The sequence below is a fragment of the Strigops habroptila genome, chromosome Z (genome assembly GCF_004027225.2).
Source record: "Strigops habroptila isolate Jane chromosome Z, bStrHab1.2.pri, whole genome shotgun sequence".
Taxonomy (NCBI): Eukaryota; Metazoa; Chordata; class Aves; order Psittaciformes; family Psittacidae; genus Strigops; species Strigops habroptila.
The window spans coordinates 86,667,545-86,693,660 of record NC_044302.2 but is presented as its reverse complement, the minus strand read 5'-3'; the positions used below and the strand labels follow the sequence as shown (position 1 = coordinate 86,693,660).

The 26,116-nt window shown below is 37.4% G+C and overlaps 1 protein-coding gene across 2 annotated transcripts in view; it reads right to left on the bottom strand.

Annotated features, from left to right (window-relative positions):
- Nucleotides 1-26,116, bottom strand: part of OXCT1 (3-oxoacid CoA-transferase 1) — a 92,194-nt gene that overhangs the window by 49,813 nt on the left and 16,265 nt on the right. For both annotated transcript variants that reach the window (XM_030511885.1, XM_030511886.1), the window contains exons 4-7: nt 24,805-24,940; nt 22,010-22,159; nt 20,206-20,312; nt 16,660-16,720 (exon numbers count right to left, since the gene is read on the bottom strand). In XM_030511885.1, coding sequence (XP_030367745.1) covers nt 16,660-16,720; nt 20,206-20,312; nt 22,010-22,159; nt 24,805-24,940 — 454 coding nt within the window. The remainder of the gene's footprint in view (nt 1-16,659; nt 16,721-20,205; nt 20,313-22,009; nt 22,160-24,804; nt 24,941-26,116) is intronic.

Sequence of the window (26,116 nt, the reverse complement as noted above, 5' to 3'; positions counted from 1 at the left end):
CTGATGAATACTAATTGCTACTGATTCAAACTTTCTCATAAAAGACCTGCATTTATTTGCTGCAGTAGCTGAGATTATAAAACCAGAATATTTGCTGGCACAATTCAACCAACTTCAACAGAATTATGCCATCAGAAAATTTGACACACTGTATCTTTTCCCTATAGAATACACAGAATAAATAATTTATTCAACAATAAATTGGATTTTGTTGTTAGTCACCCCATTCCTTTAATTGGTTAGTATTTTGTCTCTTTGGAAACAGCAGTCAGTGTGATAGCTTTTCCCCTCAAGATCCATTAACATAATTATTTATTATTTCCATATGTTTTCCTAAAAGAACGTAACAGAGACAAACTGTATTTTGTTCCAGGGATTTCAAATGCACTTAAGGATCCCTACAGACTGGACCATCTTTGTGTTCACAGGTAGCCCCCGTACTATTTTTACTGGTGTTTCGCAATTTCCATGTTCTACAATTATGTGAAGTAAGCATCAAATGTAATTAAAATTAAGAATATTCAAATATCCATCTAGCAATAAAAAGGAATTTTGAAAATGGATTAAAAATTTGCATGTAATTTCTGCAAGAATACATATCATGCAGCTCTGCAAGTGAAATTAATCAGCATGTTAATATGAAACAGAAAGAATTCATAAAGGGGAAGTACAAATGTCACCTGATTGCTCCAACCCTCTCTCCCAACTCTGCTCACAGGGAACTAGAAGGTACTCCAGCTGAGACACTGTAGGTGGGCTGCCAGCAACCTCATCAGTATTGCCAGCTCTGCTACCACAAATGAAGCTGTGCCAACAAAAGTGAAACCAGGAAATCTGATGGCTATGGGAATTAGCAACTTAACTATCTGTGACCATTGCAAGACATACCCCAAGCACCCTTCTAGATAAGAATGATAATGCAAAAATAGTTTCATATCTGGGCATATTCATTTCCCTTTCAGGTTTCATATTCCTTTATTGAGTTTTCTGTAACAGAAAGCTGCTAAACATCAATGAGACATGCAGGTGAGCATTTATATTAATAATTAAAAGGGTGTGTGTGAGTTTTCTTCCTGACCTGCTCTTCGTCTTATCTATCCTTTTGTACTTTCGTCTCTCTACTTACCTTGCCTCAGGCTTTATTTTGTCATGTACAGAAGAATCCCTGTAAGCATCAAAAATCATTCTATGGCATCCCACTCAAAAGACGCAAAGTCTGGGAAAGCATAAAGAGGGAACTAATCAGGGCAGACCACCTCCTGCACTTTTTTAAATTAGCAAATCAATATACTCAAGATTGCTTTGATCACATTTGTTAATTTTAAATCTTAACTTCATCAATGTGCTAGAAGATAGAAAATGTTTACATCTTTGCTACACAGGTAAAGATAAAGAGTGATATCAAGAGACCATATAGGCTGAGTTCCCTCTTCTGGGAAGGCTCTGATGCGTGCGTGATTCAAAAGTCCTTTCATTGTTTCAAGAGTTTCACAGTATTGGTTTTCTTCCTGGGCATAAATGTTCTTGCAAATCTTGTCTGATTGCTGACAATGGGAGCAGAATGAATAAATTCAATCATTCTTGAATACTGGTTTATCTGCAAGTACACCCAGAACACAAAAGCTGTTCTCCGCTATGATTCACAAGAGCCTTCTGCCATTCCTTTTGGTATCAGCACTCATAGAATTAGTGGTCATTTGTTTCACAATATCACTTCCTTCTGTAATTTACATCTACTTTTCCCTATTTAAAGTAGTTTGATTTATTTTTGCTTATGGAAATTTAGCTACACTTCTACAGTTTTATCTCAGAATTTCTGATGGCTTCCAGAGAGAGAAAAGGAACCTCAAAGGTTATGGACTTCCATTAGAAAGACAAAAAACTCTGGTTCTTGACCAAATATTGGCAAGGAAATTACGAGGACACAAATATTCATGACAAAATAGGTGAAAATAAAAAGGCCTTTCCTTTAAGTATGTACCTTTCAACCTATTTCTGCAGCCTAATTAGGTCCGCTATGATACATGAAATATTTTCAGCTGTTTAGGTTTTAAATCTCAGTTTTTGTAAAACTAAGCTATAACCAGAAATGACAATATAATTCTTTATTATGGGGGGGGGGGGAATCAAAACCGTGCATGTGTGGGTGGGTGACAGAGAGAAAGAGACTGGTGGAGAAAGAGAGCTTAGCAAAACCTATGCATTTTTAAGTAGCTTATTTTTACACTGGCTTTATTAAATCTCTCTATCACTATCTTAATTATCCTAGTACACTTCAGATCTTCAAACTGAAATAATAAAACTACCCAGCAGAACATAAGTAGAATAAAACATTACAACTGGTCAAATATTCAAAACAACATAAGAATGAAATCAAATTCAGCCATTAGATGCTCAAGACAAACTCATTAGAGCAGTCATCCATTTCACTACTGGAAGAGTCAGCATGTCGCTGCAAAATTCATCATAACATTTATAAAATCATACAAATTTAAAAGAAAAATTAAAAGCAAAATAGGGGCTATGAGGAAAAGTTGTGTATGTCTGCTATACTCAAGATCCCAGAATGTGCAACCATTCCCATAGCTAAAGACAAACAAGATAAAAAAAAAAAAAAAAAAGGGTACAAAGTCAATTTTTTAGACTGAATTTCACAAGAAACTTTGATATTGCAAAACAGTGGAATACACTCTGAAAACAGGTCACTGGAAATTAAAAACACACTATACATATATACTTCTTGGACTACAGGAAAGAGCAAAGCAGATTAATATTTACTCAGTTCTGCCTGCATGCAGTGATGTGAAACAGGATCTTGTGAGTTCCTTTCTGTCCTTTTCTGACTATAAAATCAGTCAGATTGTGAAATTTCTATTCCTGCCAAACTCCTATGGTAATGAAATGACAGTCAGTCAGAAGTCATCCTGAAGAGACTTTTTCAACAACTTTAAAAAACAAGCAACCACTAAGTAGTCTTGATAAAAGCACATCTTGGTCAATAATCACCACATTATACTCACATCAGACTTGGAATAAATGTCTTCATGAGCACAGTGAGGGGTAAGGGAACAGTAAAAATCAGTTAAAAAAAAATAAAGTTCAGGTTTATTAGAGAATAACCTAATGAGACTGACCTGGGCCACACTGAAGGTCCATTTAGTGTAGTAACCCTTCTTTTTGACAAAGAATGGGAGCTTAAAAGTGTGGTACTTCTGGTTATATTTTTCCAGCTTCTAGCAATGTGCAGTTTAAGGACGTCCTATCAGAGGCTGGACATAGACCACCTTGCTTCATAGCTTCTAATGGACCATAAACTTGTCCAATAGTTTTCTTGGAACCTAAGAGACCCTATTCCTACAATTCCTACAATACTTTAATTCCTACAATTAAAGTAGTACGAAAAACATTCCTCAGTAGCTCTTGTAATTTCACTGTGTGCTTCCTTCTCTTTGCAAGACAGGAATAGCATGCAGCTGTTCCTTCTTTGACTGTTCTACACCAATAAAGATCCTATGCACTTTTATACTTTTTCCTGTTTCCTAGTAGACTGTTATCCTCTGTGAATACCACAGAGAAAAACAGTAGGTTGTGTTGCCAGTGTGTCATATCTCATCATCAGGGAAGCAAGGCTGACATATGCCTCCTAGGTTTGTCTCCAGGTTTTTTATTATGTTGCTATAGATCCTCATAAGTTAGGAGCCCCTGCTAGATTATACTCATTTCACCTTTGTTTTCTGTTTTAAAACTCTTCAATTACCTCCACTTCTAGTTGCCTCAGGCTTAATCTCTTCTCTCATACTTCTCTGCACCTGCTGCTGGTTTCCTCTAACCACCCTTTCTGTTCCATGCATTTCATATCTTCCTCCATGCTGTACTGTTGACAGAAGAAAACAGTCTCTACTAAAATACCTGCTCTAGGTACTCACACACTTAAGTTCTGGAATAACAATTGCAAAGGAAAGAGAAAACATACTTATTAACTGCAAAAACTATCTATATGTAAAGCTCTGTGCATGCATGAAAGAGTATGAAAAATTTAAACACCAGCCTCTGAAAAAGTTCTACCATAAGCCTAGAACTACATTTCTTCAGAGATTTTTTAGCTAGTCACATTTTAGCACAGCCAGAATAGGCAATATTCTTGTTTCAAGAACATCATCAAAGTGAGAAGATACTGAGATTTCTCAAAGGTATAACCCTAAGAAGATAACATTCTCAAAACAAAGTATTTTCATCTTTCTTTTCTTTCTAACTGGGAAGTTCTACCCAAAACAAAAACTCACTCAGGCAGATTCACTTAAATCACAATAGAAGTGATCTTATAAAAGAGTAGCTATAAACCATGCCTATGAAGATGTACTGTAAGAATGTATTTCCGAAGTATAAGATGAAACTTGCAGGGTTTTCCTCAAGATGTTTGCAAAGTACATAATAAAGATAATAAAGTAGATAATAAAGAAAAAACCAAAGTCTGCGAACTGTTATTGGTCACTAAAGTTACTCCATTAAGTTGATGGAATTGCTTGTTTGACAATTTGCACGAGTAGGTCTATATAAATCTGTGTGCATCAAAAGTTGAAGTGATAAATGATAGCAATCTTCTTGCTTCCTAAAATTCATTCGTTTGGATTTTACACTATTTTTCTACTGTAAAATTACCTAGATTACCTGAGCAAACTCTCAGTCCCATATTACTAACCAACCCAGCCTCCTGCAGCAGGCACACCTAAGTAGTGATTCCTTCCTAATCCCTTCTTAAAATCTGGTTGGTTTTATATAAACCATCAGTGAACTCATGCTGGTTGTGACCATGTTTTGTGACTTGTGCTTTCTTGATGAAATTAGGTGATTTCATAGTACTCAGTGCTTATTTTTACTATACTGAACTGCATGATAGTACTGACAACAAGACCAGGAACATAACTCTGTTCTTACATCTTAATTACACACTGCCAAATTTCTATCCAACCTAGGTTCTTAACACAAAATGGAACATAACCATCCACACAGAATACATAAAATTACCTTCTCAGATCTGGAAAAGGCAATTTTGGAAGATACTTTTTTAGATTACATCATATAATTATTTTTCAATTAGTTAATTAATGGGAGAAGAGCCAGAAGAAAACAAAAAACCCCACAATCAGTGGAACATAAGCTTCATCTGTTAAGGGCTAGCTAATGGCAGAAGAACTTGCCTAACCTGTGTTAGGTACCCCTGCTGAATACAGTAACTGACCACATCTCTAATTCCTCCACTCCAGAAGGGCTGCTAATAGAATTAACTTTACTGGAATGATATAATTCAACATTAAAAAAAAAAAAAAAAGTACATTGCTTTAAATACATTATTCCTGTACTTATTTTTAAAATACATGAAGACTGAAAGCCTGTGAGCTATTAGAAGGTAAAAATAAATAACTGGCAAATGACAAATGAAGAGACTGAAAGAGATCCCATCTCCTATGCATTCAAGGAAATATAACTTAAAGGTCAGGAGGTAGATTTAAGCTTTACTTTCAAACATGAACTAAGAGGTATTTAAGTACTGAAGGTAAAAAAAACAAAACAAAACAAAACACAAAAAGCAACAAAAAAACAGCCAAAAAAAAAAAAAAAGACAAAACCAAAACCAAAACAAAACCAACCAAAAAATAAAACAACAAAATAAATCAGACATAATTGCACCATCCAAGAGGGAATTCTTCGTATTTTCCAGGCTATGCAAGTCCAACCATACCACCCTCAAATTCAAGGAATACCTCTCAGAATCAAACCAGAGCACACTAAGCAGGAGACATATAGGAAGGTAATCAGGGCAAAACCATATAGCAGCTATTTTATGAGTTATTATTAGCAACAAATATGTTGCAGGTTCTCTCTGGTAAGCAAAAGAAACCCTGCTTGTACCTCAATAAAGGCAATAAAGAGACTCATCATTTTTAAATGGCATTTTACATGCACATATGTATTAGTTATCATCCTTATTTCAGATGTTCATTATAGACAGTGGTAGTTACAAAGACTTTCGAAAACTACATGCTACCACTTTCTCAACAAGGGATCACTGTGGTCCATTTCACCTTCAAAACCCGCAAACCCGAAAATATCCATAATGCAACTTTTCTGCAGTGTTAAGGAGGAAGGTAGTCAGCGTATTTCCAAAGGAAAGGATCAGAAGAAAGAAAACAACTGATTGTAGTATGTCACGTGGCTTCGACACTTCCAACAGATTAATCTGAAACCACAGGAATGTGGGTATCAAGAGATTGCAAATAACAAACTTTAAGAAAAATAAAACTTAGATATACTTAATCATTATCCTTCCTAAAATCTGCCTGGAAAGCAAAGCACTAGACATGCACGGAAATAAAAAACAAGAATAAAGTGCTTCGCAAAACCAAAAATGTTATTTGATGATGAAGTTGACAGAAACATAAATCAGTTCTTCACACCATAAAAATAAGAAGTGTTTGCTTATCACACCCTAATGAGAAAGTTTTCATTTCTTTTCCTCTAGCAATGGTGAAAAATTGTCTTTAGCACACCTGATATTCAGTCATAACAGGTATGATCTCTAATCTCCTGATTATATCAAGTTTTCCATTCTCTCTCTGTGTTTATAAATCAGTTGGAATAACCTTGAAGCACATCAAGCCAATACTAATTGGCTTAAAATTACAAACAGAACTCTTCTGCAACTTATTTAAACTTATTTTTATACAAACTGTTTATTTGGGTTTGCAACCCTTCCCTCCCCAGGCCCCTCAAAATAGAAGCATATTAATGATAGGTGATGATTTAAAGTTAAGTGGCCAACTTCATATAACCCACATGGTTTTCCCCTTTCCCAAAAGCCTCCTGGCAGTCTTCTAAATAGGATATATTAGTTGGGTGTATGTTCAACCTTAATGGAATGTGATGGAATCCGTAACAAACAGCAATTCATGCCTACTTGTATGATCACTCAATTTAGTCCCTTAAATCTGTTTTTTCTTAAAACCCCAAATTAGTTCTAATTTTGAACAAATGAAGCACATCTACTATCACATTTCTGTAAAATTTAAGATCAAAACCATGCAATGCATGTACACCAGGAGACACTGAGAGTATACATAGCTGAGGAAAATCAAGGGATAGTCTACTTTGATTTGGTGGACAGTATCTTTTCTAATTGCTGGTGGCAAAGGCAAACACAAAGCACCACCCCTCCTAAATGCCTTACAAGAGGTAACCAAATACCACAGCATCGAGAATGAGCTGCTGTCCAGGCTAGGAAGCCCCTATCTCAGCTGGCCTCATCCTAAAATGTTACATAAGCTACAAGACTTTTCAAAATACACAATTTAAAAAAACAAAAACAAAACCAAAAAAACAGCCGCGCAAAAGCAGCAGAAACAAGGGTGCATAAGAACTTGCCTAATTCACTTAAAAGAACACAGGAGAACCATGAGACATCAGTACAACTTCCATCAGCCTGGAATTCAAATAGGCAAAGATTTTGGCATAAAAAAGCAAGTTTGTATTTTGAAGGTACTGTGGAAAAATTAGTAATACAAACTATTTTTATTGAGAAATCCAGTTTACTAGATTTCTCAATAAAAATCAGTTAAACAACTAATTGCTAGTAGTGTTTGTACCTTTATTTGCAGCTCCTGATGCTCTGTGCTAGAGAAATTTAGCACTTTGAGAGCCTAGGGGACATAAGTGCTCCTTAGCATGTTGCTTACACAGCCAATTGGCTACATAGATCCCCCATTTTCAACCAGAATATATCCCAGCTCTCCTCTCTGCTTTCCCCTGCTTCTTTCAACAAGAAGGAAAAAATGTGGTATAATACGTGTTTATAAAACACATATAAAACATGTGGCAAACTAAGGAATTTAGTATCTAATTTGTGGGAATATCAATGGGAGTGCATGTCCACACACTGGACTTCATGAGCGCAGGTTTTCTATATAGTAATGTAATGCAGTTTCAGAAAAAAATGGAAGACTAGAGGACTTTCAAATAAACACCAGGAAACTGTTTGGGAGACAGAAACAGAAAACTACTCTGTGGTCCTCATCCATTCTCTTACCATCTTCTGCAGCCTGAAAAATAAACATGATTTGAAGTCAAGATAGTCTTGGTATCTCAATCCTTTTACTTCTCTTTAAATCATCACTTTCTTCACTGAATAATTCTATTCTATAGCATTTGCAGGGAAGGATGCTGCAAAAGAAGACTAAACTCTGAGCTACTGGTTCAAACCATTACTCTAAAATTCTCACTGCAGCAATAGTTACAAAGCTGCAGCTTTTCAAATCTCCACATTTGTCCACCTGCAAAAATGCATTTGCTTCATGTCAGTCGGCACTCACATTGTGAGCTTGTTGTATGATTTTCAGTTTGAATGTCAAATCTTTCTCATTTTGTACTACAAATCTCCATCAGGACTATTAATAGCACAGAAAAGAAATTATTGCTTTAAGACATAAATAAAAATATAGATGCATATAAAATCCTTCAATCATGCCTAAAACTCTTTGTACCATCTTTTCACTGATATAATCATATGAGATTTAAAATGCAGAGACTGATAAATCATTGATTAACACATCTTACACACAAAGCAGGGGATAAGATTTATCATTAATTTATTGTACATATTAGTATATGCAATAAAAAGTTAAATCTAGAGTATTTTAAATCCTATTAATTTTCAAATTCCCATGATGCAGGACATGAATACTGTTAATGAAATATACTTCAAAGGCACAGCATATCAGGCTTTCTACAAATTGTTATAAAAAAACCCCAACTAAATTTAGCTATTGAAGCAAAGAGAGGCTTTCTGTCGGTTTCCCCAGCACACGGACTTCCTCGCAATCTGCAGTATCTACTGATCAACCATGGACTTGCCTTAGCTTGTGCTTTTTGAATGTCATATTTGTTCTTAACATATGTGACAAGGATAAAAGGATTTTTTTCACTGACAATTATATTCACATCTGCAATGAGCTTCTGAAGCTGAATGCTGAGAGAGCTCATGATACTCATTCAAGAAAGTATTGATTTAGAAAGGAATAAAACATGAGAGACAGATTGAAAAAATCAAATCTTCCAGCACAATATTGTGTGAAGGTAAAACTATCTGAACAGCAGTCAGCAAGAATTTGATCTGCTATGAATTTTAACCACTTAACATTCACTACTCCAGCAATGAAGTGCCAAATCTGTACCCACATAATTAGAGGTTATACATAAAAGAAAAGCAACTGTAGGGAAAAAAGAAAAAGAAAAATAAACAAAACAAATTAAAAAAACAAACAAACTACAAAACAAAATAAAACAAGACCACATACCTAAATTAACTATAAAAGAAAGTCAGAAGCATGTTAACTAAATGTAAAAAGAACTCCCTTCTAGCCCAGCCTATTAAAGTGGTTCTCAAATCATCATAAGATGGATGGCACAACAGCTGTAAAACTATTTTGTTTTTCTGTTCTGTCTTATAATAAACATATGCACACGCAGAAGCAAGGAATCAAAAGCAATGAAGTGAAATGAAAACTACAAAAGAGCATTCAAGTCTGGGGGTGGGATTCTTTTTGGAAAACTGAAATTACTGTGGCAATGGTGTGCAACTGTTTCTAGGGGCTGCTTTTCCAAATCAGTGCTAGCAGCCCCTGGATTTCAATTTCAATCCTTCTCTGACTCATTCTGTAACCTTCTACAACTGGAGCCACAATAGCCACCAAACTGCTTCTTAATGTTGTTGAATACTGAAGTAGAAAAGGTATTAAACCCTTCAGCCTTCTTTGTACTCTGTATTGGTAATTTTACCCTCCTCATGGAGCAGTGATGTACCAATATCTTGGTATGTAGTCTTAGAAAGGTTTCTTGCTGCTTTCATGTCTACTTTATTTTGCTGGAGATTTCTGAGTTTGCTCCTTTATGCCTGTTTTTTTGTTTGTCTGGGTTTTGTAATGCTTAGCCTCAGACATCTGATCTTGATCTTATTTTCTGTCATTTTTCTTTTCTGTGTTTGAGATTGCAATGATTGTGATCAAGGTCAAACTCCCACTGCTCTTCCAATGTTTTCTCCATGCTGCAAAAGTTTATTCTCAAGCTCTAAACACAGTCTTTCTCAAATTTCATTTGTGCTTAGCTATATGTCTCAGAAGCCTTCATCTACCAAGTCTTTGAGCTCACTAAATCATTTTTCCTAAGAGATATTTTGCCATTTTCCCTTCTACGGTTTCTAAGGATAATGAGCTTGCAGTTCACAGTTACTCTCAACAAGTGTTCACTCAAATCTTTTATCTAAGGTTCCTTTAGGAAAACATGTTGCAATGTCTATATAAATTGATCATCTAAATTCAGATCCACAAGCATTTCTGATTCAGGATTTAGCCAAAACCCAGGCATGTAAATCCAATCACGCAATCAAAAGACCTGACTAACCACCTAGATGTTTCAGATGCAAAGACTTCCTTACTTGTGTTAATAATATGTATTTATATATATAACATAACTTTTGCATATATTATACTAATGTATTATGGCAACTATAATTTTACTGTCACTTGTACCAAATGCTTCTAGTAAGGTGGCAGGATTAAATAGATCAGTATCCATCCTGTGCCAAACATGATTCTCAAACGAAACATTCCCCCACTTCAGATTTGTGGGACACTCCCTCAGCAACCGCTGCCTCAGCACACACAGTCTCATCACTGAACAATTAAACAATATCAGAAAAGGCTACAGCAACACAACGGTTACAGCATTTGCACAGAAAGACCTCAATTCTGTATCCTTCTTGGCCTCAAATCTTGATCTGTGGTTTCCCACAAATACATCCTAATGCAGAGTCTGTGTCTATCCCAAATCCAGAACCACTTCCTGTACCAGGGTTCAATTTCAAGTTCCTTGGCTGGGGCATCCAGGTAAGGAAAAAGATTCTTTTAGACTCTTTTTTCCACTTTAAATAGTACTTACAGGCTTTTCACAGTAAACTGCCTCTATGTAAAAACCTTGAAGAACTTCTCAGAATAGAGCTATGCATCTGAGGAAAGTTTTGCCTTTGTTGAAGTACTTAATAGAATAGACACCAAAAAAGGGCATTCATTTTCTAGTCTCCTCAATAAAACACAATGCCATGATTTAGCACAGATAAGAGGATACAAATAGCTTATTCCAGTCTACTTCTGTCCCTTAGTGTGGTGCAGTTCATTGTACCTGAAATAATGGCATTCACTGACGTGGCTGTGTTGTCACTAGGCAACCAGAGATAAAATGCCAGGTTTAATGATTTTTATTTAATGCATTTTTATGAGAAAGTACACTCTCTTTTTACCTCCCCTAATATTATTTGAGGTGGAAACGCTGTTTACATAGGAAGATATATTTAGCCATCCTCTGCAATCTGAACAAGAAAATTATTCAAACTGGATATTCAAACAGTCAATAAATATTTCTAAACATATTGACTATTACCACTATCAAACACTTACATCATGGTAGTGGCTGAGATCTCAAACCACTTCACTAACAACAAGTATTCAGTAGGTCTCACCGCAAAGAAGAGCAAGGGCAAGAAAGCAGACAACAGCTGAGGGACGTTTGGGGCTGTTATGAATGTTTATGTACTCCTCCATGACAGAGATCAAGCTGAAGTCTCTATCACTCTTCACCTCTCCCATGCTGTCATAAGGCCCACACATGGCAAGGTGGCACCATGTGTTTTCCTGTGGCTTTGGGTTGCCCCTATTTTTTCCATAAAAGAGGCATTATCATCAAAAGCTGACCTTCCCAGTGGGGCTCTGCTCACAGGTGCCTCTACAGGAACAGGCACATGTTAGGGAGCATCCTAATGTCACAGCCCTTGCTCTAGCACTTTAGGCACACATCCAGGAGGCCTCCCCATAACTCTGAGGTGCCACTCATTTCATTTCCCATCACATCATTCAACAGGTCTGCTGAGGGGCCTGACAGCAGTGCTGGCTGCTGAATTCAGCAGATGCCTCCTTCATTCAGCAGAGAGTGTTGGAAATGTTACCGCATACATAAGGCCACACAAGCCCTCAAGTTTCTTCACACACCAAGCCCTTTCTCTGCACTTTCTCAAGGGCTGGTGGCTCATGTATAACTTGCCACCGCTGATTTCTCAACTTTCCTCTATTTTTGCAATAGGAGAAGAAAAGTGTTTATAGATAGGAAAATCAACTGAAAGCCTCAGGCTGAGTGTGTGAGGGCCAGACAAAGATACAGCTCTGCATACCTAGCTCTTACAAGTTCTGCAAGATGAAGTGAGAAGCAGGTGCACATAGAACTTTTTAAGTGCAACACTGTGTGACTAAAAAACCAAATAAACCCCTTCATAATTTTGCCTACATACAGATAAAACTGAACTAACTAATGCTGCCAATACTGGTTTATTTAACCTTTTTCTCTGCAAAGGTTATCTTCCAAATAACAGAAATCATGAAGTTCAGTTGAAAACTTCTTTTTGACCTTTAATACTAGTCATCTTTAAATTAAAGCAGAAATTCGACTGGTCTCAGCCACAGCTGGATCTTCTGTGCCCCAGCATATAACCTTATTATCTTGAATGTTAACAGGTTCTATTTCCTATTGCTTAAACAAAAGAAATGCATGTAGCATTTCAAAATATTAGTTCAGGTCAGCAAACACCTCTTGCATTTCACTCTGATCCTAAAAAGGGTACTGGACAGCTACTTCTGACCATTTGTCTAGTCAAAATAAAGAAGGCTGAGGGTCAGACACTTTAATTCCAAATTAATTCTAGGGAAATTTAAAAATTAATAACTCTCCAGTGTTTGCCATGGACATAGCTGGTGATGATACAGCCTGATTTCCTCCTCCTTTAAAAGGGTGAGAAGCCCTGCTCCTCCCAACACGGGATAGTTCATAAGCAAGCAATAGCTATCAGTTTGCAGGTTTGTGAGGTCGGGTTTTTTTGGTCTCTACTCTTATCCTCCATACCTACAAGAAATGCTGTCAAGTTCTCCCACGTCTGAATTGTCACAAAAATTGTCTTCACATACTTCACCTACGACAGTGCAAAATGCCACAATCACTTTAGTTTAAGAAACCAGCAGCTTTACACTAAAGAAAAAAGTGTCTTTTACTGTTTAAGCATGTCAGGAGGTTTCACAGGTCCCCAGGTTAACTTAGAAGGACAAGTTAACAAATGTAATTGATTCCTAGGGCACGTCCCACTTCCACCAAATTCACAGATACCTTGAGATTGGATTTCCAGTAGTTTATTCTTGCCTTGCTATGGGATCTTACTATGCCAAGTGCCATTCCATATTTTTATCAAGTATCAGAAACTAAAATAAATTGAGAGAAAGATTGGTGAAATACTAAACCCTAAGAAGGAAGTGACAATAACCAGACATACAGGTAAACTTGGTCTATTCAACTATAACAGGTTTTATAACGAAACACAAAGCCAGACATCTGTGATGAAGAAATATTTGCCATAGTTACAGCATGTATGTTGGAAAACACTGATTACACTTCCTGAAGAATGCTGGAAATGGATCAACAAGATGTAAGCAACGCTATAGGAGTCCCTATATAATGATCAGCAAAGAGTGCAGGTATGCAAACAAGGAAGCAGCAGGACCAAAGAGTAACTCTACTTTTCAGGTGACATTAGTGGCAGCAGTGTTACAATTGGTGAAGACACACCAATTGGTCACATTTGTAAAGTTTCAGAAAAAACAGAGCAAGAAGGAGATGGGCATAAAAAGGGTAAGAGAGCGGAAGAAAATATTTTATAGTTAGAATCCATAAGACCTCAATCTGTTCATCATATTAACAGCACTGAGAAGTCACTCAGTGGGAAGGAAATGCCAGCTTCAGAAAGTTTTTTAATCTAGCAGTAGAGAGTAAAAGCATTGGATGGAACCTAAAGCCAAACTAATTACAGCAAGAAGACATATTTATACCAGCAAGGATGATTAACCACTGGAATAAGCACAAACAGAAGGATGTTAATTCCACCTCTTGTTTTATTTGCATCAAGGCAGGATAACTTTCTGACTAAACCTATCATCCAAAATTCAAATTATACTCTGATTGAATATACTTACTGGCTTAATAGTGACATAAGTGAACAGCCTAGCACCCATTCTTCTAACTTAGAGTTTAACAAATGAAGTTTTGTTTCTGAAAAAGATATTGTTTCTAAAGGACTAGATAAAACTTGATGTATGCAAATAAGCAAGAAAAGAGAAATAAATAAGCTATCAGAGTAGCCACGAGGAAAAAAAAAGAAAACAAACAACAACAACAAAAAAAAAACCAACAAAAACAAAAACAAAAAAAAACCCAAAACACAAAAAAACCCCCCAAAAACAAAAAAAAACCCCAAAAAAACCCCAAAAAAACCAAACAAAACCCCACAAAACAAAAAAAACAAAAACAGTTCTTTTTTTGTTTGTATTTATAGCACTCATTTTAAAGAAAAAAATTCAGCAACTCAAAAATCAGAATCAAATATTAGAGGGATATGCTTCTAATTTTTCCTAGCCACATATCTCAGCTTGGTTCTTCATGCTAGACAAGCAAATGTCGACAGCGTAAGTCTGGTTGCATAACAGGTAGAAAGCTCCACCATCAAAATCAGGATGGGAATGCCAGACAGCAACTACAGTCCTGCAAATCCCAATTAATCGATACATGACTCTGAAGACAAGCCTGACCTGTAGCTAGTTTTATGGAAAGCAGCATGGATGACTTCAAATCTCTGCTTATAGGACTCTCTGCTTGAATTAAGCTAAATGGTCAGTGGGTGATAAAGAGAAACAGAGCTGGGAACAGGAACCAGAAATCAGAAATCCCTCTGACAAGAGAGTATCTGAATTACTACCCTACACAAACCTTCTTCTTCTCCCTGTAAGTGGTATTGAGTATTTCACACTTCAGTCTTGAACAACGTTAACTAAGGAGTCAGGCAAAACTCTTTTCAGTCACCTCAGTTCCCTAGCGATTAGCTCTAAACAGCTGCAAGCTCACAATGCTCTGTACTGAGAAAGTGCTAAATGCCATAACGAGGTCTATCTTTCTGATTCCCTGGTTTCGAGCTCTTAAATCCAAACACAACATTCTGAATTCCACTTCAGAAGAAAGCCATTTAACAGTTAAGCAAATAAAGCACTGCATTTGGTTCAAAATATATATTAGTCCTACATCTCTGATTCTGCCTCTTCACCCATTAATTTGTCCATAAAAAATAGAGTTGTGAAGTAACATTAATGTACCATCTTGCAAGACACCTGTCAGTTTTTTAGTGGTATTGAAAGTGCAACAAGATTCAGGGTGGACACTGTTCACAGCAGATCTGCTTAAGATTACTAAGTGGAATTATAGCAAGAAGGATGTCTCATAATTGTTGCTCACTGACAAGAAAATTCTACCCTATCACACGTGGATAGCAGAGCAGACAGAGAGAATGAAATGGAATGTAGGTGGAAGGCTTTGATCTACTTAAATTCTCTAAATGCCAGACTGAGCAAAGTATGAAGGGCAACTGTCTAGAAGGAAAGGGAATGATAGAAAATTATTTCATTTTTAAATGAAAAATATTTTAAACCTCTCTTGAAAACCAACTGTGAAAATTCATGTACTGCTGCTCAATTGCCGCTGTAAATCATGGGATAAATTCTATGGTACTTTTTGCCATAGTTCTTTTAAACACAAAGAAATAACTCAAGTTCCAAAACCAATTATCCAGAGATGTTTATATAACAAATATGTTTTCCATGTAAGATTTTATAAAAAAACCCAAAACGGAACAAAACCCAACACCCAAACAAAACCAAAACAGAACTCCTGAAGAAACACAAGCCTCTTCCATTTAGAATTTATGACAAATAGAACTGAAGAGTTTTTCTTGATCTTACTGTCAAATCTTATGTAGCTTTCATTAGGCATGTAAAAAAACTTAACAGAGATGAAAAAGCAAACAGAGCATTCTATCTTTTAGATATTGCTATGCCTTAGCAACTCCTTGGTCACCAATATATTTCCAGTGTAGGCTGCTCCAATGTTTTAAACATTATTGGTTTAGATAACAAGGAAAAAGAACAAAAAGATTGGAAGAAACTTTTAGATCATCTAGTCCAGTCCCTTTCTCAAGGCATAATCAAATGTCTGTATCTCATTCTGGACTTACATTTATGTAATTTATGAAATTTTAGGGCCCACAGCTGTGATACCTCCATGATTTGCCCTATCTATGTTGTTATGTACTTATTTACAGGAAGTTTTGCATAAGGTATTATGTTTATCTTCTCAAGCACAGGCTAAGACTATTGTTTCTTCTTTCATCCACATGTTATTTAACAAATTTGAAGGTTGTTGCTCTGTTTCCCTTTCAAAGGCTGATCACAGTGAACACAAAGTCCTGGCCAGGATAAGATGAACAATAATAAACTGAGGAATCATGCTGAACTAATTACTAGAACAGAGCATAGTGTTAGGAGTAGGCAATCCAAGGATACAGCTTATACCACTGTCCGTGATATGAAATCCCCCAAAGAGTCAAGAAAAGGAGAACTCTGTCCTCAGAATACCACGCAAAACCAAGAGGTATGTTGACTATAGGGGTATAGGGCTTACTATGTTTCAATTTCCTACCTCTACCACAGTTGTCTTGGCAGCTTTGCACATAGGCTGGTTGAAGTTTCTTGCAGTTTTCCTGCAAAAGAATATAAAATGAATGAATACTATAAGAGATAAGCTACTACAGGTATTTCTGTAATATAAACATCACAACTCTTTTTGACAAATAGCTAGAAGACTAATAAACAGAAAGGAGAAAAAAGTATTATGGACTTGTGTAAAATACATATGAAAGCAAACCATATTTTGCAACATTAGAAAATATTTATTACAGCTCTTTGACTTTCAATCAGCACCTTCTCTGATTGGAGTTGGGTATGTTACTGATAACTTCATTTACTAGATCCAAGAGCAGCAGCAAGCTGGGCTTTGCACAAAATTCCTTCCTATTATTTCACTGCACAAAGAATGAAATTAATCTCCACGGGGGGGCAGCACAAGGTTTAGCAACCTCTCAAATCCCACATATGCCTTCATAGTTCAGACTAAGACTTGGGATAGCGCTTTTCGCAGTAGTAAATTTAATCCAACTCTTCTGATTGAAAAAGCTGTGCCAGTTTTGGCACTCACTGCAAAACTCTGGCATTCATCCTAAGTATTCCCACACACTATTTCTGTAACAAGGAAAAAGAACCTCTAGGGAATAAAAGTAACGTATGACATGTATAATAGTGCTGGGGTGTGCACCAAGATTCTAGAAGGCACAAGGAAGAACAAGTGAGCTGTGCCAACACCTCTATGTATTTTTCAGAATATTTCAGAAAAAATGTTTTTAATGGGGTTCCACTGATGCCATCTTAGGTTTTTTCTCTTTTAAAAGGTAGAATTCTTGAAAAATTTTCATCAAAATCATGAAACTAGGGGCTCAGAAGCCAAAACCTCCTTCCCTCCATCCCCTTTCCACACAAACATATTTTTTTCCTTGAACATCCTTATTTTTTAACACCTTCTCCTCCTTTCTTCACCCTTCTGCGTGATGATCATGCCTAATGCCATAGCCATCCTGAACTTTGGGATGCTGCTGCCACCTCGTGGCTTCGGAAGAGGTAGCGAATTGAAATGGCCAACCCCTGAGACTACCGTGCAGTTTGAACAGGATTTCTAGAGAAATCTGCAGAGACCTACAGAATCAAAGCTAAACCCAAAGACACATATCTTGGGAAAATCCTGTTTTACTGGCCATATGCAGCAGCTGTAAGTCTCCCACGGAGGCTACAGAAGGGACAATATCTTTTGTACATGGGTCTCCTCTGTGTGTAAACACAAAGGGAGGTAAACCATTAAAAGTAAAGAGTAAACCATTAAAAAAAAGACCCGAATTTCTATTCTTCTAGCTAGTAGTAAGTTGCCACCCTAAACTATGTAAAGTAGAAAATGAGAAGAAAAACAGAATTACAAAATCTGAATTAAAAGAGTAGGGAAATGGATACAGATGGGGAAGGCAGATGTGACCACTTTTCTGAGCCAAAGACTTTATCAAGATAGTAGTAACTGGTCTGCCAGTAAAAGAAACTGATGTGAAATTATTTTTACATAGGGGAAAAAGTTACAATAAAACATTTCAATGTCAAATTATGAAGAGTTAATGGGCTTGATTTTGACTATTTATAAAAGCTTATTCAATTCAGAATTTTCTTGTGTTAGTAAAGTTGTTTTAGAAGCGGCAGTCTTTTACAAGATCAAAGGTCTTACTTCTAAAGAACACATCATGTCATGGGAAACATTCTAGAAGAAGTCCCACACTGCTGTGAAAGCGGTAGCAGATTTGAGTAAACAGAGCCTATGCCTATCTAGGCATATCTCAGCAAACAAAAACAGAAGTCATACAATAAAAGAAAGTATGTAAGAGTCCCATTGGCAGTGAATATATAGTCGCCATGTGACATGATGTCAGAAACACATTTTCCTTTTCATCCTGCAGATCACAGAAATATTGTTGTTACATTATTATCTATTACAATTTACTCCTTTGTTGTCTCCCACAGGATCTCAGATGAGCCTATATTTCTCTGTTCTAGGCCATCAGGCAATCTGTCTCATCCAAAACCAGAATGGGTCACTGCTTATTATGAGCAAATTCTTTTAAGCTAGCAATACTCAGCATGGAATAAGACACTGGGTGATGATGTTCCCACCTTTGATTAGTTACACTTGAAAGAAGGAATCAAGATTTTCAGGTCTCTACTCCAGGAGGAAGTAGTATCTGGTATCAACTGTATTGTGTGAACTTGGAGATATATGACGACTTCTGAAAGGAGCGGGAGGGAAGAGGAAAAGGCATAAAAAGAGACCAACAGAACATAAAGGAAGGAGGAGGTGGGGAACAGATGCAGCCAGTTTGTTACTGTGAAGAATGAAAGAGTGTTTCAGAGATAAGTATCAGTATCAGGGGTAAAAGCACAGACATCAGAGGCTCAAGATCAAACAAAGACAAGCCGAAGGGGGAAGACTTTCCTGTATTCCATGTCCCAGACCCTAAGGAGAGTAGAAGTTTAGTGGCCATCAAATTTATGTACACACACACAAGAAAGTTCAGTTTTCAATCGGAAACCAGTGGGCAAGACAGGATGTCAAGAGTTTTAGGTTAGAGAGATATAGATTAGACATTAGGAAGAAGTTCTTCCCTGTGAGGATGGTGAGACACTGGCACAGCTTGCCCAGAGAAGCTGTGGCTGCCCCATCCCTGGCAGTGTTCATGGCCTGGTTGGATGGGGCTTTCAGCAACCTCGTCTAGCAGAAGATGTCCCTCTCCGTGGCAGTAGGCTTGGAACTAGATTATCATTAAGGTCCCTTCCAACCCAAACCATTCTGTGATTCTATGATTCAGCATCTTGTAGTAAACTGCAACTGATTACCACAACACTTACTTTTTCATCTGATAACCATAAACAAACAAATGAAAACCAGGCATTAAACACAAGTAAACCTCTCCTGCTTCAGTTCAGGACAAACCAGGGCACAAATACAGCAACTTAATAAATCAACAAGTCAAATATCAACTAATGATAACATCAGATACATGATGTTATCACTAGTGCAACACCCAAACTTTTCACTAAAAAAGATGTTTAAATTCATATGATGCCTCTCCCTGTATCACTGAGATCAATTTTACTGTAAATACAGTTTTCTGGGTGCAGAATCAAGTTTTACCATTACTTACTGGCCAGGACACTGACTTGTCTGACATACATAAACTTGCACTTCTTGGGTCAGCCTTCAGTCGCGCAAGAAAAAAAGATCCAAACTAACATGAAAATGGAGATTAAAAGAATGTCACTACATTTCTCCACAGTCATCATAATGACTCTGGTCTGCTAAGTCTCATTTTTAACTACCAATACTTTATTTGACAGCTATGTTTGAATTCTCAAAAGTCATTAGAAAAAGCAATTATATTTTGGTTTTAAAGCAATACAATTTGACAGTAGGGAAAGGCAATATGAAAGAAAATGAAATCAGTGAAATATTATTTTGCCATCACACAGAAGACAAGATTCTCCTTCTCTTTCATTATCTGAACTGTTAAAGAATCTTTTCCCACTGGTAAACAAGTCATACCTGAAAATTATGTTGCCTGCACGATCAGCCTTCCATGCCTTCACAAGAGCAAAATCTCCTGTAATTGACTTCTCCAGAATAAAGTGACGGCCATCAAACTCTCGCACCTATAGAGAAAAGTACACTATTGAGATGTAGGTTTCTTTGAACAGATCTCCCGTGTAATATTTGTTCATGGGGTTAATTTTACAAACTATTATATTTAGACCTCTTCTGGTACTACATGAAGTTTTATCTGAAAAAAACCGTAGCTCAGCTCTATAATAACAGAGTAGCACGGAAAGGCTATAAATCCCGGTTTTATCACAGTATCTCTGTTTAGTGAAACTGTAAGAGAAACAGATCCATATTGCTGCTGCTCGACCTGCTGGAATTAGACTTGCTTTTTTCTACACATCTCCCAGCTAACCAAAAACTGAAGTGCTAAAGCAGAAGTACTGAGTAAGTTCATAATCACTGACCATCACCAGACACCTCAAATGTAAAATTAAGTGGACAAAGTGAGACAGAGTACTCAATCACATGTGATGGGTGAATTTCATTTGGTTTTGTCTGCATTTATGATCAATATTTGTAATGATATTGTGCCTGAAGTGAGAATATGTAACTGATGAACAGCTCATACTTTAATCCTATATAGAAACATGAAACAGCATTTCTCTTAACAACGCAGAAGGTTAGAATGTACACAAATACTTGAGAGCTGGTTAAAATTTCTGAGAGGTGGAGGAAGTATGACAAAAGTCAGAAGTCAGGTTTTTGGTTCTGTAAGAGAAGATCTGAACTTTTAAAATTGACAGTTGTATTCAAAGTTGATTTGATCAAATCATGCTAGTCACGTTATTAGCCTCCCAAAAGCCTGAAGAGAGTAAGAATGACTATCCCACAATTGTTAAAAGCAGAAGAAAAATGTTATAAAAATTATAAGCTATTTAATAAACAAAACATTCCTTCAAATGGTAAAACATCATAATGACATAATCAGTAGGAAAATTAAAGGGGGAAGGAAAAACCTAAGTTATTAATTGGATACTGAAAATGGCCACATATAAAATATAAAAAAACATGAGGTGGGAAATTACCTTTACCCCCTCAAGACATGTTCTTGAGGTAGAATTTAATGCAGTTTGCAGCCTATTTGGAACATACAGCATTAGCCCCACCCATTTCCTGAAGTACAGTTATAGCACCAAGAATCCATTTTCAATATGAACCCCTTATTTCTCACTTGGAAGCCACACATTTTATTCTTTCTTTGAAATTTCAAATGCTCAGACTAACCTGCACTTCAACCGGGCAAATGTATTTTCCGAAAGTCTGTGTCAGCTGAGCTCTTCCCCATTTAACAGGAAAACGTCCCATCTCTGCTAGTGCTAAAGCTTTATGTATAGCGGCAGGGCTCCTTACTCCGTACCACAGTATTTAAGAAGCACCTGCCCCACTAGCAGGATGTTGTTCTCAATCCGTACTGTGCACTGCAGTGACCTGGTATAAGATTTTCTTTGAATACACAGGGAATCTGGTCAGAAAACTGTCAAGAAAAGAGTAACTCATCACGGCAGGCTTTCACCTGGATCAGCCTTCGATCAGTCATCGTGAAGCTGTAAAAACATGCCTAACACATCACAGAGGACAGAAGCAGTGGCAGCAAAACTAATGCATCTGGTACCACAGACAACCTCCTAATGCAATATACCAAGGTTAAACTTGGACAGGAGGTGCTTAAACTACTGTTTATCTTGGAAATATGTAAGAAATTCAGTTTTCAAAGAAGAAAGCTTCCTAGTAACAACTGATGTCTTACCTCTCTTGGCTGACTGGCAATAGCAATGGTGCCATCCGTGTTGTATTTGATAGGAGCACCCCCTTCCTGCACCAGCGTCCCATAGCCAGTACTGGTGTAAAATGCTGGGATTCCTGCTCCTCCTGCTCTAATACGTTCAGCAAGCGTACCCTACAGGAATACATATTTAAGAATTAGTCACTTGGGAACAACAAATCAAACTTTGCTGAATGATCAACATTAACTTATTTTTATATCCTGTCATTTGGAGCTTTTCCTTCTGAACTCAGCAGACCATCACATCTATTTGTTCCTCCTGTTTCAGCTCTCCTTTGTGGGATTGGTACTGGATATGGCAAGAAATGCTTCACACATGGCCATACATTGCTCAAGAGCACACAACTTGCTGTCAGCTCCCAAGCCGTGGCACTTGTTGTACCTCCTCTCCTTCAGCTTGTTTCCTAGTTCATTACTCTGAGAAGAGCACAGAGTTCTTTTTCTCTTTCCCAACTGGCTAAATATGCTAGAAGATTTTTGTTTTCTAACAGCCCTACATAAATATGTTTCATTCTCCAACATCTTCAGAAAGACTTCATACCTCACTCCAAGCTGAGTAGGCACACACAGCAGATCGAGAGTCCAGTGGTTTGGGTTGTCCATGCTAAGAATACCAAGAAGGTGAGAGAACAGCATTTCTGCTCTATTTGACCACCAAATCTGCACTCTGCTCTATGTTCAACTGTACCGTGGATATTAACAGCCCAAATTCCTCATCAGTCTTAATTACAGACTTCTGGCGAAAGATATGTCTGTCTGCTTTTCATTACTATCCGTTCCCAATTATTTGTTCTTTTTTTATATATATTTCTGGATTCCAAGCAAGACAAGACTGTCATGGTCAATCATCTAGCTTGGCAGCCTCCAAAATATAGACTGCATTTTCACCAGTTATCCTGCAAGAAACACAACATGTTTCCAAGCAGCCTTCACGTTTCAAGATCTCACCATGACCTCTCCCTTATGGTGTAACAAGGACACAACAGTCCCCCATTTTGCCTAAAGTCATACCAAACTTGAAGAGCATTTTCCTAAAGGCTATTTTATCTTGACATAAATATTTCAAATCCCACATACTCTAGCAGGTCATTAATTCACCTGTTTACCATTGCACATTGTAGACCCACTATTTTCATGCTGGATCTACACAGCTTGTCTGTGCAGTCCACAAAACCAATTACATGCCTAAGGAGTTCAAGGTCTTCTAGATGAAAGCGCTCAACATTAAGTAGGGAAAAAGAAAAAAAAAAAATTGTGAGATTGGTGACTTTTGAAACATGGGAAGTGACAGGTGCTTGGTTATTTCCTGGCTGACTGGGTATAAAAGGAGCTTTTCTGTCCATCTCTGCGATTCTAAGAGATACTCTCAAGAGATGGACATTCTTCTCCATAAAAACACAGGACTGTTGCTTTATCCAGAGGCTTAAATCAATACCTGTTTAAAGCCCAAAGGTTATGTGTCACCTTTGGAAATGCCACACACTAACACACTGTAAGGCTTTAAAGTTAGAGCACTGATTTCACAAAACTAGATCTCAATAGAATGTGACTGATACTCATCATTTTAGCATCTCATTGCATTCAGGCTATCTGGGTAGCTTGGCAGTGTTAAAAATAATTAAAACCATGTTGCTAAAAAGTAAAGTTGTAAATACTGGCTGATAATACTATGCAGAGATTTAATTCAGATTTAATGACCAAGCCCAACAGAGTTACGTCTCACAATGAACTGAAATCCAATTTGGTGTCTACCCAGTAGATGGCAGACACTGCGCACACGACGTCCCCCCTACACACACACAAGCTGCCACCAATATTGCGAATTCACGAGCTCCCTATTTTCCCCTTACATAGGCCACAGTAGCAAGCATACTTTATGTGGTTTTCTACAGTCTGAGCAGAACTACCAAAAATGAAATATTGTACAATAATATATATATGTGTGTGCATGTGTGTATGTGTGTGTGTGTGTATATACATACATGCACATACACTCAAAGTGAATATAACTAGCCATAAAAGGAATTCACACAATACAACCACTCAATTCTTAACAAACCAGTTGCAGCAAGCTCCCAGGAGCCTGAGAGGTGTACTGGGCTTGTGTAGCAGGAGGGCTATAAGGGTGGCTTCTATGAGAAGCTGCTAGAAGCTTCCCCTGTGTACAATGAAGCCAAAACCATCCAGCTCCAAGATGGACCCACCACTATCCAATGCCAAACCCATCAGAAGCAGTGGCGGGGCCTCCGGGATGACACTTTTAAGACGGGTGGGGTGGGGATGGGAACTGTGCAACACCAGCAGCTGTCAGACAACTGAGAATGTGTGTGAGAAACAGGTCTGCAGTCACCAAGGTCAGTGAAGGAGGGGAGGAGCTGCTCCAGGCACCCCTGCAGACCATGGTGAAGACCATGGTGAAGGAGGCTGTTACTCTATTAAACTCATTTCCCCAAGCCTGTTTTGCCCGTGACAGTAACAGGTGAGTGATCTCTCTGAGTCCTTATCTCAACCCGCCTTTTGTTATATCTTCTCTTCCCTGTCCACCTGACAGGGGAGAGTGATAGAGCAGCTATGGTGGGCACCTGGCATCAGCCAGGGTCAACCCACCACAGACAGCAAATGCTATCTGTCTTTACTGCACATCTGCACACAGGCAAAACATTTAGGCTGCAAAATTGTTTTGTAAGAACACTTAAGCACTATTCTACTCAGTATTTTAGAAGAAAAGAAATCACCAGCCTCCTAGAGACACTTCTTACCTGAGGTGTAAGCTCCACTTCAAGCTCACCAGATAAATACTGGCGTTCAAATTCAGCATTCTCTCCGACATATGATGACACCATGCGTTTTATCTGTTTAGTCTGAAGCAGAAGACCAAGTCCAAAATTGTCAACGCTGTGTGGAAAAAGCCAGACAATACTCATCATTTATAACAGAGATTTGGGATATTTTAATGACTTAAAAAGATAGAACAAAGGTATCTCCTTCCACTTTAGACATAAGGAATTGGAGATAAAAACCAAATTCCAGCTTTTAGGGGAGAAACATCAAAGATACAATTAAAATTTAGGAGTCCAATGCTCAGACCTCACCTCTTCCAAGGCACTGAATACATCCAAAACTTCCTTTTAAAGACATTTCATATGCCTTTAACAAGTAACATGTAACAGCTACAAATACCAACTTAACAAGAGGCGTTATTTTACATACCTGCTCCTTACAAAGTCTTACTGATTAATAAAAAGTCACACATGGCATAATCTGGCTTTGAGTGAACAAAGAGTTGTATTTTGTTTAGATTCTTGCTCCTGGGGAAAAAGGCAAGTGATTGCTTAGCAGCTCAATGAGTAAAGAAAATTCACATTTATAGTGCTAGTCTGTATACAAGGCAAGAGAATATCTGCAGTTAAATTTTCTTATTACAGTAAATTATCTGAAATTGCCTACTTCAGCAAAAGATATTAACATTGAGGTCAAGATTTTCTTGTCTGTGTCATAATATCAGCTTAAACTGAATGCCAAAGGTAACACACTACATTTTTCTTGTCCCAGTGCTTCTAAATTCTGATATTCTGAAGACATTACTCTCTATTAGTCTTTCGAATTTTTGTGATGCTTGTCACCCATTATCGTGTGCTGACGGGACAAGAAGATATTTCAAGAGTTCCTGTGACCAAGGGTAAAAGAATCTATTTCAGTTTGAAAAAACATAGAGTTAAAATACAAAAATGGAAAAATCAGAGATTATATTGCAAAGGCGTGTTTCTCTCACATTCCCAACACATTATGCAGGATGTTGGCAGACTGCCATATGTGTGCAAAGCTCCACTACGTTTATGTTGCTCTCTGCAACAGAAGAATGGAGAACTCAGACCTTCCACTCGCACTACAGGAAAGATGTCATGGTCCAGAAGCACCCACAAAAAGTGACGTATATCTACCACTAGGTGTCTCAACTCAGTATGACTTCATTATCTACATAATAGCTTGAGATTTCAGCATATGAAATGTTGAAAAATAGCAAAAGAATCCTTTGAGAAACCAAACGCAGTATCCAGCATGCTGTAATTA